This window comes from Rhinatrema bivittatum, chromosome 1, assembly GCF_901001135.1.
Source record: "Rhinatrema bivittatum chromosome 1, aRhiBiv1.1, whole genome shotgun sequence".
Taxonomy (NCBI): domain Eukaryota; kingdom Metazoa; phylum Chordata; class Amphibia; order Gymnophiona; family Rhinatrematidae; genus Rhinatrema; species Rhinatrema bivittatum.
The window spans coordinates 42,436,638-42,455,253 of NC_042615.1; the positions used below are offsets into that span (position 1 = coordinate 42,436,638).

Here is an 18,616-nt window from a genome sequence, read left to right on the forward strand (position 1 = left end):
AATCTCTCATGCTTATAGCTCCTGCAAATGACTATTCCACATGTTCCAGACTCTTTTCCAGTGACTTCTGACCACCAATAAAAACCTGAGCAGATGTATTACTTCTGGCATGTTCACACACTTCTCCGCAACTCTACAAGAAAGCAAAGGTTGCTTACCTGTAACAGGTGTTCTCACAGGACAGCAGGATGTTCGTCCTCACATATGGGTGACATCATCAGGATGGAGCCCAATCACAGAAAACTTCTGTCAAAGTTTCCAGAACTTTGACTGGCCCCTACTGGGCATGCCCAGCATGGCACCAACCCTGCAGCCAGCAGGGGTCTCCCTTCAGTCTTATTTGAAAGCTACAGGCATTGCCGAAAAACAAAACAAAACGTTACAAACCCAAAACCGCGGGGCGGGTTTCATGAGGACTAACATCCTGCTGTCCTGTGAGAACACCTGTTACAGGTAAGCAACATTTGCTTTCTCACAAGACAAGCAGGATGGTAGTCCTCACATATGGGTGAGTACGGAGCTGAGGATGTCCGAAAATGCACCAAATATACCCAATGGTGTGCCAACAGGCACAACAACTGGGGTGGAATTTGGTAGAAGGCATCCTGAACCCCACCGGGCAGGCAGAAGGGTGTAGTTACGTCATGTTGGAAATAGGTTACGCAGGACAGACTGGCCGAAGATGGAATCATGTCTTCTGGCTTTGTCCAAGCAATAGTGGGCTGCGAAAATGTGGAGAGAACTCCGGGTGGCAGCCCTGCAAATGTCAGGAAGCGGCACCGATCGGGGGTATGCTACTGAAGTCACCATGGCCCTCACAGAGTGTGCTTTGACACGGTCTTGAAAAGGAATGCTTGCTTGCTGATAGCAAAGAGATATGCAGTCCGCCAACCAGGAGGAGAGAGTCTGCTTACCCACAGGTTGCCCTAATTTATTGGGATGGAAAGAGACAAATAACCAAGTACTCTTCCTGTGGGCAACTGAATGGTCTAGGTAGGACGCTAGAGCCCGTTTACAGTCAAGGGTATGCAGAGCATGTTCCCCTGGATTGGAATGGGACCTGGGAAAGAAGGTAGGTAGTATGATGGATTGATTACTGTGAAACTCCGAAACTACCTTAGGTAAAAACTTAGGGTGAGTGCGGAGTACCGCCCGGTCCTGGAGGAGTTTAGTGTACGGCGGATAGGTAACTAGGGCCTGTAACTCACTAACCCTGCGAGCTGAAGTGATAGCCAAAAGGAAAATCACTTTCCATGTGAGATATTTTAGGTCACAGGAGTGAAGAGGCTCGAATGGTGGTTTCATGAGCCGACCAAGAACCAGGTTAAGATCCCAAGAAGGGGCCGGAAGACGTAAAGGTGGCTTGATGTGGAGGAAGCCCTTTAAAAAAAACATGTTACGAGGGGTTGTACTGATACAGGAACATCCGACACCCTTATGGAAGGCGGCTACCGCACTGACATGCATTCTGATTGAAGATGTCTTTAAACCTGACTGACAAATGCCAGAGATAGTCCAAAAACCTTAGGATTGGACAGGAAAAAGGATCAAGGGACTACGAAGTGCACCATGATTTGTACCTTTTCCATTCATAGGAATAAGATTTTCTTGTGGAAGGCATTCGCGAAGCAATCAGGACACAAGAAACCAAATCTGAAAGGTTAAGTGGTTGAAGGATTAACCTTTCAACATCCACGCCATCAGGGACAAGGCCCAAAGATTGGGATGGCATAGGCATCCGTCATTTTGAGTGATCAGATGCAGGTCCATTCCCAAGGGAATGTGCCTGCGGGTGGAGAGATCCTGGAGTATAGGAAACCACACTTGGCGTGGCCAGTGAGATGCTATCAGGATCATGGTTCCCCTGTCCTGACGTAGCTTCACAAGAGTCTTCAAAAGAAGAGGAAGTGTAGGGAATGCATAGAGCAGACTGGTTGCCCACGAGAGGGAGAATGCATCTCGGGGCTGAGAGCACTCACTCCGAATGAGAGAGCAGTAGTTGTCCACTTTGTGGTTCTGAGGGGACACAAAGAGGTCAGTCTGGGGGTATCCCCATTGGCAAAAGATTGAAGTCGCTACCGAGGGGTTGAGAGACCAATCGTGTGGCTGGAAGACACGACTCAGTTTGTCTGCCAAGACATTGTCCACTCCCGGCAAGTTGGTAGCCCTGAGGTACATCGAGTGGGAGAACGCTTCCGACCAAATCTGTGCAGCTTCCTGACACAGAAGGAAGGCGCCTGTGCCTCCCTGCTTGTTGGTGTACCACATGGCCACCTGGTTGTCTGTCTGAATCAGGATGAGGTGATTTGATAGGCAATCCTGAAAAGCTCCGAGAGCATATCGCATTGCTGAGCCCCGCCTGCAGCCCGCACCGTCCCTCAGAAGTCAAGGAAAAAAGTGGAAATGGAGACTCTTACCTTTCTCTGGGTCTGGGAAGGCAGGAAAAAAAAAAAAAGGCACCGGGAGAGAGCTACAGCAGAAGCATGGAGGGTTGGGAAGGGCAAGAGAGGGAGGAGACGCTGGGCTGCCCTATAGGAGAGAAGTTCAGGCAAGAAAACTTTTCTACTCTGCACAGGGGAGCAGGGACAAGAAGGGGAAAAGTGGTGTCTCCGGGTGGATTAAGGAGTGCAAACGCACTCCCTCAGAGCTCCACCGAGGGGAGTAGGAAAGGAGGCCGGAGCCCTAGCCGCTCAAGGAGAGCAGCAAAAACCGGCAGAGCTCGCCGAGGAGAGCCAGCAACAGACAAGTCTGGCCCACAGCTCGGGTGAAGGTTTATAGCTCTGATTGGTTTACTGCTGCAAAAATTTAGGGTGCGCCTGTTACGGACAGGCTTCATAGCAGCAGCAGCAGCAGCCAATCACTGCAACAACAGAGCACAAGTCCCGCCCAACAAGCCCAAAAAAACGCGACTGGCAGGGAAAATAGCCCAATTAAAAGCAACCCGCGAATCGGGAAAAAAAAAAAAAACGCGAATGATTAAGAAAGAAGCCCAATCTCGCGGTAAATAAGCGGGGTTGGCAACACTCCCTCCGGAAAAAAAAAAAAACCCAAAACGGAAGCCCTCCGCTATAATTGTCCGCCGCTTCAAAGAGGATCCGGTCGTTTCGTGGCTGGGAAGCGGAGCGGTTAAGGCTGCTGTGCCGCCTCTGGAAGCGGCGGAGCAGGCCCAACCGGGCGGGACAGAGAGGGGAAGGTGACAGCTGCCGCCCCCCCCCCCCCCCCCGCTTCTCTTCCCCTGGCCCCGTCGGTTGCCGTCTCTCGGAGAGGGGGGAGGACGGGAGAGGTGAGGAGGTTTTGGAATGGGAGGGGGAGGGGCGGGCGAGATGATTTGGAACGTGTTGGGGGGTGGGGGGGAGGGAGTTTGGAATGAAAAGCGTGGCCCCTGTTTGTGATTCCTCTAAATGGTCCCCATAGTTTGACACTGCCGAAGTGGATGGAAGCGGGAGCCTCATCGCTCAGGGTAACAGCAGGAGGGGGAAGAGGAAACCCAGAGAACAAACAGCTCCCAGTGACTCAGCAGCCAATGATGAGTTCCACCTCTTGTTAAGGTAACTTGGCGTTTCTTTAGTATTGTTCGCCTGTGTGACGTTCATTGTTTTCATTTCCATGAAGGCCACAGGTATCTGTCTCGTGGAAATTATTTTTAACTGTTTCCGGGCTTGAAGACAATATGTTGTTATGGGTTCTAGTGCCATAAATATTACATGTAAACGAGGTGTATATTTCAAATACTGTATGTGTAGTATTTATTTATTTTTAAACGCACTTATTGCTCGCACCCTCCAAAGTTTGGGGTGAGTTCACATAACATATCGAATTTAAAATAATAAAGACGGTGAAAGATAACAACAACCATGAGCATTAGACCAGGCTAGTTAATGTCGTCTTACCACACCTTCAGAAGGCTGAGATAAACACTCTCTTTACATTGTTCTTCTGGATAAGCTGCTTTAAATAGTGTTGTTTTTTAAGAGCCTTTCTTAACTTCTTTGGGGCCTTTATGCTATATAATGAGAAGGGAAGAGAGTTCCAAATTATGGACCCTATTATAGAGAAGGCCCTTTCTCTAGTGGTGTTAAATAAAGCAGTGTTACAGAAATTGATGTATTTTAAGGAGTGTTTTTTTGTATTTTTTTCAAAGATCTGTTATAATTTCATTTTAAAAAGACCTAATGCTTTGTAAAAATAATAATTCTGCAATAAATACATGATACATACCTGTAGGAACTGTACATATGGGCACAGGAACTCTCACATAACTTCTTTCAGCAAGGTAAATAAATGGCCTTGTTTTCAGAGCTTCATGTTGCTCTGGAATTAGAATGCATTGCTGGAACAGATTGTCTCTGTCCACTTAGGCATTACAAAGTCTTTGGCTTTAATTTTAGCTGACAGTGTCAAACCAAAACAGAAAACCATATCGGGGGTTAGCACGTTTTTAAATTGATGACATTCTTTATATATACATATTCACACTGATTATATGATGCAAGTTAAATACTATTTACAGCTATTAGGTAAAGTCACATTAAGGTACAAATCATCAGAAACCAAGTCAGTAGCGGTAAATATCATAGCAGCTATCACATATCATGAAAGATCACCAGAATTTCTTCATTGCCAATAAGTCTGCCAAACACTATCCTATTTCTCTGACTGATCTTTGAGAGCGTATGACATCTTTTCCATAATTGCTATGCTAGCAATCACCTTCTTCCAGTAGGATAATGTCAGTGTTATCTTTCAAAAATATGCTATAGTTATACGAGCTAAATTTATAAACCCAAACAGTATAACATGAAAAAATTATGAATTCAAAAAGAGACCTGTTATATGGATGTCAATACTCTGAGTGTACCTTCATACGATGCTGTAAAAAAATACGGCTATCGTGACTGTGAAGCCTATGTGTAGGCTTTAAAAATCATTAGGTACCCCAGTGTTGGAATGCAAACTTTTGTAGTGCTCACTGTCCACTGTGCAATTGTTGCTGAAATGATCACGTGGATACTGTTGCAATATTCACTTATCTCAAAATTGTAGTCGGTCTTGCCTCAGCCGACATCCTGATGTTTCGGAGGCTGGCTCCTTCTTCAAGGGCTGGATATGCGCAAGAGAGACCGGTATTCCAGTGAAACATTAGATGTTGTGACAGTGAATTTGATTACTGTGCCAGCAATGTTCAACTTGTTAAGTTTGTTTAGCGGTCTGTGAAGCTCCGTGAAAAACAAGCGGCTGCTCCCACGACTCTGTGCTGGCGCTAGTTATACGAGCGGCATGTAATAAGAGTTACAAGCTTTTTCAAGAGCACATTCAATAGCTGATCTTCCCATCTACCAAGCAGACATAAAGGAGCTGTTAAATGTATATCTGTTGTTTATATGGGGTACATGGTAGGAAGGACAAGTGTATAATTATTAACAATAACCTTCCAAGAAAGAGGTGTGATACCGTCTATGTGGCCATCATAAAAGGCACTTATGGTACAGTTAACCTTTTTCCTTATTTATAATCACCAGCCAGAAGTAAATAATTTTTGAACTTTTTTTTTAGATTTTTTTTGTCTTTTGCACGTAAAACTTAGTCCAGCTGCAATACAGACTCCCCGACATGGGCCCGTGTTTAGTAGTACTGCATCAGGGGGATCTCCTTATATCATATCATGACCACTGCTACCATCCATTCAGCAGTCAAATCAGTTGTCAGGTTGTAACCTATTCCACCATAGCGTCTCTCTCGGCGCCAAAATCTTAAGACCAGAGGTCCCCCTGATGCAGTACCACAAAACACGGACCCATGTCGAGGAGCCTGTATTGCAGTTTGGACTAAGTTAAGTTTTATGTGCAAAAGTCAAAAAATAAGTTAAAAAATTATTTACTTCTGGCTGGTGAGGTGTCTATATATAAGGCAAAAGAAGGTAAATTGTACTTGCAGGATGTCTCCACAGTTTTGTTCTGTGCTTTCAAATCAGCAGTTTTAGCAGTTTTTTTCCTTTTGAGCATCCACCTTTCTTCATAGCAGTATCTAGTATCAGGGCTGTCCAGAAGGGGCAGATGAGGTGTGCAGTTACCCAATGCACCAGCACTCCTTATCTGGGGGGCAGAACACCCGTGCTGTAGGTTGCTACAGTAGTGGCAAGAACGTCTACATGGTTGCGTCATTGGATGGGGGATCTGGGCTGGATTGCCACCACATCAGACTGTGCCCCCTCCCCTGACTGCTTGGGGGTTCCGCTTGGCCTGGTGAAAGGCCTGGTTAGCATAACACTCATTGTCTTCTATAACAGTTGCCCTCTGCATTAAGAAAGGAGGAAGGAAGGGCAAACGATTGCTGGTATGGTTAAAAGGTAAGGTAAAAGACTTATTTTAGCCCAAAGATCTTCCTTTAAAACTGGAAGAAGGAGCCATCTGGTGAATATAGGAAAAAGCATAAGCATTGACAAAGTCCATTACCTGCTATTAAGTTCACTTAGAGAATAGCCACTGCCATTAGCAATGGTTACATGGAATAGACTTAGTTTTTGGGTACTTGCCAGGTTCTTGTGGCCTGGATTGGCCACTGTTGGAAACAGGATGCTGGGCTTGATGGACCCTTGGTCTGACCCAGTATGGCATTTTCTTATGTTATGTTCTTACCAGAAATGCCTATTATGATGGCCACACAAACTGTATCGCACCTCTTTCTTGGAAGGTTAAATGTATATCTGTGCAGATTTATAGTTTTTAGGTCATTCTGTACCTGCTCCCAAAATGTCTAAATAATGGAACATTCCCACCACATATGTAAATGAGTGGCATTTACACCACAGCCCTTCCAACATAAGGGGCTTGTAGCGCTAAATCTGGCAAAATACATAAGATATTGATGTGTTCGATGAAGCAAGCAAAACACTTCCTTTATTTTATTACATCTAGAAAGGTTAAGGGTAGCTGTTCAAATATCTCTCCAATCATCCCCATCTAATGTTAAAGATAAATCGATGTTCTACTGTTCAATAACAGATAATATTGCACTTGGATCATATATTCCATCTTATAAATACATAACGGACGGCATTCTTATGCAAGTCAAACATACGATGTGGGGCTTATCTCATTGCTTCCTTGCAGAGATAGGGTTTCCATGTTCTACTACTTGCCTTTGCGTGTGAGCTGAAGAAATGACACCCGTTGCTCATTAACGCCCCGCTATGTTTTGTTCCATTGCCTTTTCTAGTTCTCTTCAGTTACACTGTCCTATACCTCTGACTAGCCTAGCCTCCAAGTTATCTACCCTTGTTATATGTAACTTCCGCTTCTAGTGAATTGTTCTTGTTTAAGTTATACCCTTTGTTACATGTAAACCGATCTGATATGAAATTTTTCATGAAGGTCGGTGTAGAAAAGTGTTAAATAAAATTATCGGTGAAAAAATAACTTTTATCCAATCACCATTATGTATTACCTCACTTTTTTTTTTTTTATTGCAAAACTTACCAGAGGGAGTGATGTGAACACATTTATTAAAAAAAAAAATAACCCGGGCTCTGGTCAAGTAAGCTGAGTGCTGCAGAGAGGGTTTTCTCTGGCTAGGGTGTCATGGCAACCAGATGTAAAACAAAGCCAAGGCTGCTGAGCTGTTACCTGGAGACCAGAGACTGAGCAGCAGCTGCTACTCTGCTCTGAATAATAAAGGATGGACAGAAACTATTGAGGCGGGAGCTCTTAGGGATAGATAAGGTACTGCAGCCATGCCAGTAGTTGTAAGTTTTGGGGAGGGGCAAGGAAGGGTTGAGCCTCAAATAGATTATAACATGTAGCTGGATTCTTAAGCTGCCTTTACCAAACAATGCTCAAGGGGGCTTACAGCGTTATTAGTAAATTTTAGATACAGTGGAGTCCCTAGCCCAAAGTGCTTATAATCTGAGTGGCTACATGAGGCACTGGGAGATAAAGTGACTTGCCCAAAGTCACAGGGAGTTGTCAGTAGGAGAAGTGGTTTCCCTGGTTCTCAGCCCATTGAATTAGCCCTTAGGCCATTCCTCCTTCCGTGTTTTGGTGATTCAAGTCTTCATGCTTATTTGGTTTAGAATTTAGTGCTCATGGTGTTTTCTGAGGCCAGACTGGCAGCTGGGACGTGATTTCATGAATCTTTGACTGTAGTTCATTTCACGTTCAGTTGTGTAATGAAATATTGTGTCCTAACACACATAAGGCTTAATATATAGTTAACGTTTTAAATATATATAAAACACCAGCTACAATTGTGCGAATCAAATCACAAGATCAGACATGACTGTGAGCGATCACCCAGATGTTAGTCACTTAGGGCCGGATTTTAAATGCCCTGCGCGTGTAAATCCGGCCGGATCTACGTGCGCAGGGCCCTCGCGCGCCTATTTTGCATAGGCCGCCGGCGCGCGCACAGCCCTGGGACACACGTAAGTCCCGGGGCTTCGTAAAAGGGGCGGGGAGGGGGCGTGTCTGGGGTCAGGGGGTGGGACTGGGGGGCATGGCGCTGGCCCGGGGGCGTGGTCAAGGCCTCCGGACCAGCCCCCGGGTCGGGTGATGGCGCGCCAGCAGCCCGCTGGCGCGCGCAGATTTACATCTGCTTTCAGCAGGCGTAAATCTGCCAACAAAAGGTAGGGGGGGTTTAGATAGGGCCGGGGGGGTGGGGAAGGAAGGGGAAGGTGTGGGGGGTGGAAAGATAGTTCCCTCCGAGGCCGCTCCGATTTCACGTTTGTTCGCGCACCAGGCGCGTACTTTTGTTCACACCCTGTGCGCGAACAAAAGTACGCGCTTGCGCAAAATTATAAAATCTACATCTTAGCATGTAAGAGTTGACATTTCATTAAATTTTAGGGATGTGAATTTTTTTTTTTTTTTAAAGAAAAGTATCCTTAAACAATGGACTGTAATCATTTTTTTTTCTTTTTAAATAATGGAAAAATAGTTGCCTATTGAGGAGGGAGAAGTGTACCCAGAGATGGTAATGCCTTCAGTTATTAACGTCATATTAATATAATCCTTTCATTGTTCCCTCTCTCTGGTCCATATTTACCACACATTTCTGTTTATTAAATATTGTTCCTTGTTGAACTTTGTGGTGGATCTGGAAATCCCAGAGCAAATTTTATTGTGAACCGATATGATGGAGTTTCCGAGATTTCTATTTTCAAAACCAATAAACTTTTAAATAAAAAAATGGAGCTAAGCAGTCAGGTGAGTGGCACACACTGTAGGAGGACCTTTTTTTTTTTTTTTTTTTTTTTTTTTTCCTGTTTTTAAATCTATTGTGTTAATTTTTGGAGCAAGATATGTCTTCCCTTAATGAGCAGATAGTTACATTTAAAGAGACCACAAGTGAGAGCATTCATGGTGCAAGGCTTCATGCTTGCAGAGATTCAGCTGCAAAGGGTACTACTGTTTGCTGGAAAAGTAGATTTGAAAAAGAAATCTAAATAACATCCTTCAAAAGTAGCTTCTCTGTGGTGCTGGAGCTGGAAAATAGCCTTTGTTCCACATCCCTTTCAGGAACTGTAACTTAGAATACCTGTATACACTTTATGGTCTCCTCTTTATTTTACTCAACCGTGACCAGATTTGAGGATCTGGTGATCTTTTGCTCTTGTGGCTAAGTGGTTCAGCCAAGTCTTTCAATCTTGTTGTTGTTGTTGTTTTATTTCCAGAATTAGTAGAAAAATGGTGTATAATTAATATATATTTTTTTTAATTTTTATCCCAGCCTAAAGCACCATTTTCTCTGTATTCTAGAATGTGACGTCCTATTGGCTTAAATGGTAAAGACGCGCAATTCTACAGACAGTGCGGCCGCGCTGGGCAGAATCACGGTTGCACAGAAGTCCCAGCCCGTAGCAGGACTGATCAAAAAGAGAAAATCATTCTAAATGTTACGTGAAGAAAGTTCAGGCCTCCACCCAAAAAAAAAAGCATTCATTTGGGAGTGAAGATCCATATTTTTAGGCCTGTTTAGTTATGCAAATATTGCAGGACGCCATTACCATACACCTGAACAGTCTGCTGTATGTGTTCGGTTATTTCAGTCTTTGGAAGTGTTGTTGATGAGAAATGGGTACAAATCATTTTAAATACATGAAGCCAAATGGAAAAAATGAATTCCATGCATCCCACTCCTCTCCCCAAATCTGTAAAAATGGTGCTTTAAATTAAATCACATGGTTTTTTTTCCCCTCATTTGGTCTTCATTCAGCTCTCAGTTGGAACGTAATATATATATATTGCCTGTGTTCCCTCTTTCAGATGCTGCTTTCACTGCTAGTGCTTAGATCTTCAGTAAGCCATAATGGACAAGATTTTGGAAGGCCTTGTGACGTCTTCAAACCCTCTGAAGGTGAAGAGAGCAATTGTTAAGAAAGTGATGGAACTGGCGGAAAACTCCATCACTGAGGAGCAGTGCAGGGCCATGTTTAACCTCACCACACGCCTCATCTTGGAGGGAGAGGATCATTTCCAGAAACAAGTTGGCCATCAGGTGCTCGAAGCTTACGCCAGGTATCACCGTTCGGAGTTTGAGGCTTTCTTCAACAAGAATTTTGTTCTGAGTCTTTTGCAAGAAGGTTATGGGTCCATACATCGCACAGATGTTATAGTGCTCGACTACATCCACAGTGGCTTGAAGCTGATAATGAGCTGCCCCTCTGTTCTTGACCTTTTCAGTGTGCTGCAGGTTGAAGTTTTAAGGATAGTCTGCGAGAGACCCGAGCCCCTCTTGTGCGCTAGACTAAGCGAGCTGCTGACCAATTTTGTGCAGTGCGTACCTAAAGGTAAACTATCGGTAGCATTTTGCCAGCAGTTAGTACGGACCATCAGTCATTTCCAGTGTGTTTCCTCGCACGAGAAGGAACTTCGGGAATATCTCTCTCAAGTTACCAAAGTCAGTAATTTGCTTCAGAACATCTGGAAGGCTGAGCCATGCACTTTGCTTCCTTCTCTGCAAGAGGTGTTTGCAATTATTTCTTCCACAGGTAAAGATGCTTTGAATATTTTTTTTTATTCTTGTATTTTGAGGTGGGTAAGCAGACCAGGTTTTTTGGTTACCCAAACATGTCCTCAGGAAGGAAGATTTCAAATTTGGCATTATTTAATTATTTGTGTAGGAATGTTTGGTTCACATTTCCTGTAAACTAACTGTAAAATATGCAATTGTTCTATCAATACTTGTAAGCTGATCAGGCATTTGTGGTTGAAATGAAATTTAAAAGTATTAAGAATATTATTTCCTAGGTTAAATTGGGAATGCATAGGTTCAAGAAATTCTGTGTTTTGGGGGTATCACTGGGGCACACTGACTTTTGGAGTGAGTTGTGTGCTGGTAATTTTTAGTATTTCTGTGTTTCTTATTGGCAACGTTTGAAAAATATCCTCTAGCACTTACTTGCCAGGGACAAAGGTACTTGCCTCTATTCCCTCCAGCCCCCTACCAATTAATTATTTTGAGGGGGTGGGATGGCAAGAGTACATGTCTTCCCTTGGATGCCACACCCCCACCCTACCTCCATCTAGCCTTCCCCCTTGCTCACTCTATTCAGGTGCAGTCCTCTCTTCTTCTCCAGTACCCCCAGATCTTCTGCATCCCCTCTCGTTTCTCCCAGGTCCCAATCATGGCTCTGCACACTTCATGTCGCTCCTTTTCTCAGGGAAGGTGTGTAACGAATGTCGGCATACAAAAACTTTAAATAAATAAATAAATGGTGCTGTCTGGCATGCCTCTTGCTCCTCTTTTAAAATCGGGAATGTTCTTCATGGCTCCACGGCCCAACTGTGTGCGTTCCCCAAAGCTCCAGTCTGTTGCACTGTGGCTTTGTGTCACGAGCGGGAGTGTTCCTACATCCCTGCTCTGGCGTGCTTCTGCTTCCTATTGCCAAGACTGGGATGTGTCCCGCTGCGCCCTACTGCTGCTTCCTGTCGGTGGGGCAGGGATGTCCCCAGTAACTTCTTTCTGCCTGCTGCTTCCTGGCAGTGAGGGCTGTTTCCTACTGCTGGAACTTGCCTCCACTGTCCCCCATTTGCTGTTTGCTGGCAGTGAGGAGTTTTGACTGATTTTTTTTTGCCTCCTGTTCCTGCCTCAGATTCTCATTGACAATGAAAATCAACTCACATGAGGCAAACAGATATATGCGTATTTTAGACCTTTTTAATTATATTCTGTACTATACCTCTATATACAAAAATATATAGAAATCAGTATAGTAATCCAATGTCTGATGGATGCACAGACCTTGTGCAGTTCACAGCAAAAGCCATAAGCTGGGACACATTATCTTGCTTTAACATAATTAACTTTCCCGCCATGAAAAATATATTGGGCATTTTTTTGATAATTTAATGTTTATTGTAGAAGTCAGAATCACAATGCCAGCATATAGAACAGCATAGGTGTAAACAGCAATGAAACACAGCTTTCATATCCATTAACGTCCAATAAGAAATTGTAACCGGCGATACAAATCCATATTTATTTTAACTTTTTTCTATACTGCCGTTCAGATGGGTACCGTCACAATGGTTTACAGTAAGGCACATAATGATGCTAAAATATATCAAGTTACACAGGTGCCATTAAGGTTCGGTAACATAGTTTGTAAACAATATTAATTGGTAAGTGTGATAAATCATGTCCATTTCTCATTGTTTCAGTTTTGGGTATGAGATTAGCTTTATCATTGTACTTTTATCCTTTATTGATGAACAAAAAAATGAAGATTAAACTAAAATAACAAAAACTACACACTTTGATTTTGGTTTTGTGTGTAGGTGTTCAATTGTTTGTACTTTGCATTTCCTTGGGTACTATTCTCCCTTCTCTTTTTGTTAAGCTTGTTTAAAGAGCCAGGTTTTTACATTTTTTTTTCTAAAGGTTTTGCTGTCACTTTGTAATCTTAGCTCCAAGGGCATGGTGTTCCATAGTATGGGTCCTGCCAGGGATAGTGCTCTTTCTCTTACTTGCGTTAGTCTAGCTGTTTTGATTGATTGGAATAGTTAGGAGTGCTTTGTTGGCTGATCTCAGGTTTCTGTTCGGGACGTGTACGCGAAGGGCTGTGTTCAGCCATTCTGCTTTTTCGTTATGTATTAATTTATGTATGGTGCATAGTGTTCTGTACTGAATTCTTTGCTCAATGGGTAGCCAGTGTAACTCCGCCAGGGTTTCTGTGATGTGGTCTCTTTTTGCTTTTACTGGTCAAGATTCTAGCAAGCAATATTATATCTCACTCATCCGACCAAAGCTTTTCCATTTTCAGCCGTCTCTTCCCCCACCCCCACCCTCTATTGTCCATTACAATTCATTTCTGCACCTTGTTCTCTTCTCCTAAGTCAGTCAGGGCTCCAGTCATAGTGACCTTCTCCGTCATCCATCTCTTCTGGTTGTCTGAGGCTGTATAATGTTGTTAACCATCAATGACTTAAGTTGGGTGGCACAACTAAAAAAAAGATGAGCTAGAAAAAATGCAGTACAATGCTGATGACATCACTTATAGTTCCTATACAACTAAATGTAGAGCAACATACCTCTGAGATTTTCCAACCTCTCATCCTGCTTCCTTGCTTTCAAGCAATATATGAGGGCCAGGGTTTTTTCAAATTTCGGGATAGTACCATGTTTATATGCCGTAAGCTTGTTCATTAGAAATACCCTCGCCAACCTCATCTGTACCCTTCCCACCGAGGGCACCACCACTTGTCACTAGCTCATATCTTGCTGCAATAATAATCTACAATATCAAACGCTGCATTCTCTCCTCCAAATCTACTATGTTTAGGTTTATCACAATCAGCTTGGGATCATTAGGGACTCCACACCCCATTATTTCCTTGATTGTTTCCAGTCGTATCCAAATACGCCTTCAATTTTAGACACCTCCTTCAAATGTGAAAAATCTTTCCTTTCCCTGCATTCCTGCTAGCAGAGACCCGATAGCCCTGGATACATATCCTTTATCCTAGCTGGAGTTAAGTACCACCTATAGAGGTTTTTGTATCCATTTTCTCTGATTTATGATGAAAGTGAGCTTCTCCCAGTTATTCTGAAATATATCCAAATTTGTCTCTTCAATTCTTTCCCCAAAGACTGCAATATGCGATGGTAGGTCTTAAGCCATAGGCTTACTTGTTTTGTCTGTTTTTTCACAGCACCCTTCAAATCTAGTTTTACTCTGTTGGAGTGCCTTACCACTTCGGATATAGGAAGCTTATTTGCAAATATGGCTATCTATCCTTCTCTCCCATCTGATATTTCTTACCTATATCTTCAAATGAAAATGCACGCCTCCCTTCCCACACTTGTTCTATTCTGTGATCCCTATTGTTTTCCACTGTGATGCTACTACCTCCAAGCATCCCGGCGAAAATATTCTGTTATACAGAAAGGAGGTTCTATGCCATCACATCTTGTCTCCCCACCAGTTTTCTCTTCAATTTTTGCTACACATCTAGTGTTAATTGAGTAAACTGGGACACTGCCCTCAATTCTCTATGCCCACTTGCCATCCATACTGTTGCTTCCAGGGATACTTTGCCTACTATCTCTTGTTCCATCTTTACCCAATATAGTATAGGATTATATTCGGTACCCTCAACCCATCCTGGATTTTAGTCTGATGCTACTCATGGAGGCCATCTTCTCCAAATAAAACAGAAACGATTTTTTGCCACTTTCTCAGCATTATATCAGGATCCAGGATAGGAGGGTCTGGAACACATAACACAATCTTGGCAAGATGTTCATTTTAATAGTATGGACTCTCCCCAGCCATGACAAGGAAGGGGGATAGTAAACAAATCCATGGCCCTAGTGCTAAACTTTCAAAAGGAAAACTTTGATAAAATGAGAAGTAGTTAGAAAAAAACTGAAAGGAGTAGCTACAAAGGTAAAAAGTGTGCAAGAGGTGTGGACATTGTTTAAAAAAAAAAATACCATCATAGAAGCACAGTCCAGATGTATTCCACATATTAAGAAAGGTGAAGGAAGGCAAAACGATTACCGGCATGGTTAAAAGGTGAGGTGAAAGAGGCTATTTTAGCCAAAAGAACTTCATTCAAAAATTGGAAGAACGATCCAAAAGAAGAAAATAGGATAAAGCATAAGTGTTGGCAAGTTAAATGTAAGACATTGATAAGACAGGCTAAGAGAGAATTTGAAAAGAAGTTGGCTGAAGAGGCAAAAAGTCACAGTAAAAACGTTTTAAAATTATATCCGAAGCAGAAAGCCTGTGAGGGAGTCAGTTGGACTGTTAGATGATCATATGAACATGCCATACTGGGTCAGATCAAGGGTCCATCAAGCCCAGCATCCCGTTTCAAACAGTGGCCAATCCAGGCCATAAGAACCTGGAAGTACCCAAAAACTAAGTCTAGTCCATGTTACCATTGCTAGTAATAGCAGCGGCTATTTTCTAAGTCAACTCAATTAATAGCAGGTAATGGACTTCTCCTCCAAGACCTTATCCAATCCTTTTTTTATATACAGCTACACTAACTGCACTAACCTCATCCTCTGGCAACAAATACCAGAGTTTAATTGTGCGTTGAGTGAAAGAACTTTCCCCGATTTTAGTTTTAAATGTGCCACATGCTAACTTCATGGAGTGCCCCCAGTCTTTCTATTATCTGAAAGAGTAAATAACAGATTCACATCTACCTGTTCTAGACCTCTCACAATTTTAAACGCCTCTATCATATCCCCCCCCTCAGCCATCTCTTCTCCAAGCTGAAAAGTCCTAACCTCTTTAATCTTTCCTCATAGGGGAGCTGTTCCATCCCCTTTATCATTTTGGTCGCCCTTCTCTGTACCTTCTCCATAGCAACTATATCTTTTTTGAGATGCGGTGACCAGAATTGTAGACAGTATTCAAGGTGTGGTCTCACCATGGAGCGATACAGAGGCATTATGACATTTTCCGTTTTATTCACCATTCCCTTTCTAATAATTCCCAACATGCTTTTTTGACTGCTGCAGCACACTGAACCGATTTCAATGTGTTATCCACTATGACGCCTAGATCTTTCTTGGGTGGTAACACCTAATATGGAACCTAACATTGTGTAACTATAGCATGGGTTATTTTTCCCTATAAGCATCACCTTGCACTTATCCACATTTAAATTCCATCTGCCATTTCGATGCCCAATTTTCCAGTCTCACAAGGTCTTCCTGCAATTTATCACAATCTGCTTGTGATTTAACTACTCTGAACAATTTTGTATCATCGTGTGAGTACGAAAGCAAATATTTGTTAGGAGGATGTGGACAAGCTGATGGTTTTTGTGGTGTATGATTAGCATAAGTTTTGAAGCACCCATTACATTTGGAAATGTCTGAGCACACGTAGGTTGGTCTCAGAGTAAAATTAGGCTATAATCTGTCATCTCCTCTGGGAATTGAAATATGGGGTACTCCAAAGTTCTTCCATTTCACTTATGCTTTTCAGCATAGCCTATTAGGGACTCTGGGCTAATTTTTTGTTTTGCTGCTGATGTACAGCTCTTCACGCTACTGAGGAATGACAGTGAGACCCTGGGAAAACTTTATGCTTGCCTAGCTAACATAGCTGATTGGATGCATGAAAATTAAAATGTTTGAATTCTTCCATAACTGAAATTTTATGGGTGCATAAACCTGCTTATAGGATGTCAAATTCATCTTTGATTCTAGAGGGAAACCAGTTTTATTACAAAATCAGATTTGAATTCTGGACATCATTATTCATGAGAACTTTGATATGTCATCTCAAATCATATTGTATTCCACCTGTCTTTCAGGTACCACCAAAAGATACATCAGTTCAGATATTTATTATATGCTCTAAGTTCTGTCATCCATGCCACTGTAATGACCCAGCTAGTCTGTATTGTAATTCTTTATATGCCAACTTTCTATGAAAGAGCACTCAAAAACTCCAATATGTGCAAAATATCTCTGCTAGCATTATCCTGGGACAAGCAGGATGATAGTCCTCACATATGGGTGACGTCACTGGAAGGAGCCCTATCACGGAAAACTTTCTGTCAAAGTTTCTAGAAACTTTTGATTGGCACACTGAGCATGCCATTATCCGTCGAGCCACAGGGGTCTCCCTTCAGTCTTCTTTTTTCCATGCTGCAGTTAGCCTCACGGTTAAGGAGCCCTGTGTGTTTTCACACAACTTTCCCTCACAGGAAAAACTATTTTTTTTTCTCAGAAAAATCCCCTCATTGGGGTCTCCCAGTATCTATCAATTTTTCCATCAATCAGTGACTAAACCTATATTTGCGGTCGATACTGTTCCTTAATTTCATCTATGACCGCAGGCTGTCGACAGCTGTCCGGCCTATCACAATGGCAACCGGCTTCAAAAAAATGCCCTAATTGCCCTCGTACAATGTCCATCACTGATTCCCACATAGTGTCTTGTGTCCTCGCCCCCGGACACAACGTTTCATCATGTCCCCAATGTGCCGAGATGACTTCCAAAGGTAGACGGGCCCGTCTAGATAAAATGGAACACATTTTCAATATACAGCTCATTCCATCATCAATGTAGTCGTCACCGGCAGGAGTTACAGAAAAGGTAATCCTAAAGACCCGACGGGTACATAGGGGTAGTGGGGACATATTATCTCGAACTCCTTCTAAGGCGTCGACAAAATCAGCATCAGTGCTCGAGGGGGGGAAAAAAGAGCACTGTGAGAAGCACCATCAATCGGCATTGACGGGAACCACCTGGTGCCAATTCCGATCCGGGAATAGGTTCCATAGCTGTCGACCCACCCTCTAAGAAGCCTAGGATCGAGGATTCATTGATGCCAGAACTGAGGCAATCCCCACAGATATCTGTGCCGGTTACTGAGCCCCCACAGGGACCTGTGGTGCAGCCAGTATTGCCGCCTCCTGCCACCCCCTATAGCTGCTCTGATCGCACCAGCTATCATGGAGGAACTGCTCGGATTTATCCGCCAGGCAGTAGTCGATGCCCTCCGTGACCTCCATCCACCTGTACCGATGTCCATATCTCCACCGGAGCCGGAGCCATCGATGCTTCAGCTGCTACTGTCCCCGCTCGATACCTTGATCGGTGCCCTGCCAACTCAAACCGGTGCCATCGAGGCCAAACACACAAATTAAGCACCCAAATCAACTGATTCTGGTTTCAGACTCTTCGGATGCTGAATCCACTGATTCCGACCTTCGACTCCTCAGCCGATGCCAGGGCAGTCGGGGCTATCAGGATCAAGCCACCCAATTCCAGCACCGCTTCCATCTATGCCGATCCTGATGCCAGGAAAGAAAAAACAGAAATCATTGATGGATCCATTGAAAACTAAGTCACCATCGCTGCCGTTCCCATTTCATCCTTCCAGTCTACGCCCACATACTTTATCAGACACCTGGGAGGATGTGGACTCTGGTTCCTCTTCTGAAGATATGTTGTCGGAACCCTCACCACCAGAAGAAAGGAGAAAATCTCCTGAGGATCTCTCCTCCTCTAACTTTGTGAAGGAGATGTCTGAAACTATTCCTTTTCAGCTGCTTACAGAGGAGGATACCAGACATAAGACTTTATAAGTCCTGCAGTTTGTAGAAGCTCCTAAAGAGATTACCATTCCAGTGCATGAGGTCCTGG

At 43.4% G+C, this 18,616-nt stretch overlaps 1 protein-coding gene across 4 annotated transcripts in view; it reads left to right on the plus strand.

The window, feature by feature from the left end:
* The first annotated feature begins 3,030 nt into the window (after positions 1-3,030).
* USP38 (ubiquitin specific peptidase 38) overlaps positions 3,031-18,616 on the plus strand; it is a 132,672-nt gene continuing 117,086 nt past the window's right edge. For 2 of the 4 annotated variants that reach the window (XM_029598521.1, XM_029598701.1), the window contains exons 1-3: positions 3,031-3,283; positions 3,415-3,548; positions 10,260-10,984. In XM_029598521.1, the coding sequence (XP_029454381.1) occupies positions 10,303-10,984 (682 nt within the window). In that variant the 5' untranslated portion in view covers positions 3,031-3,283; positions 3,415-3,548; positions 10,260-10,302. The remainder of the gene's footprint in view (positions 3,284-3,414; positions 3,549-10,259; positions 10,985-18,616) is intronic. The other 2 variants (XM_029598612.1, XM_029598795.1) reach the window with 2 other exon arrangements.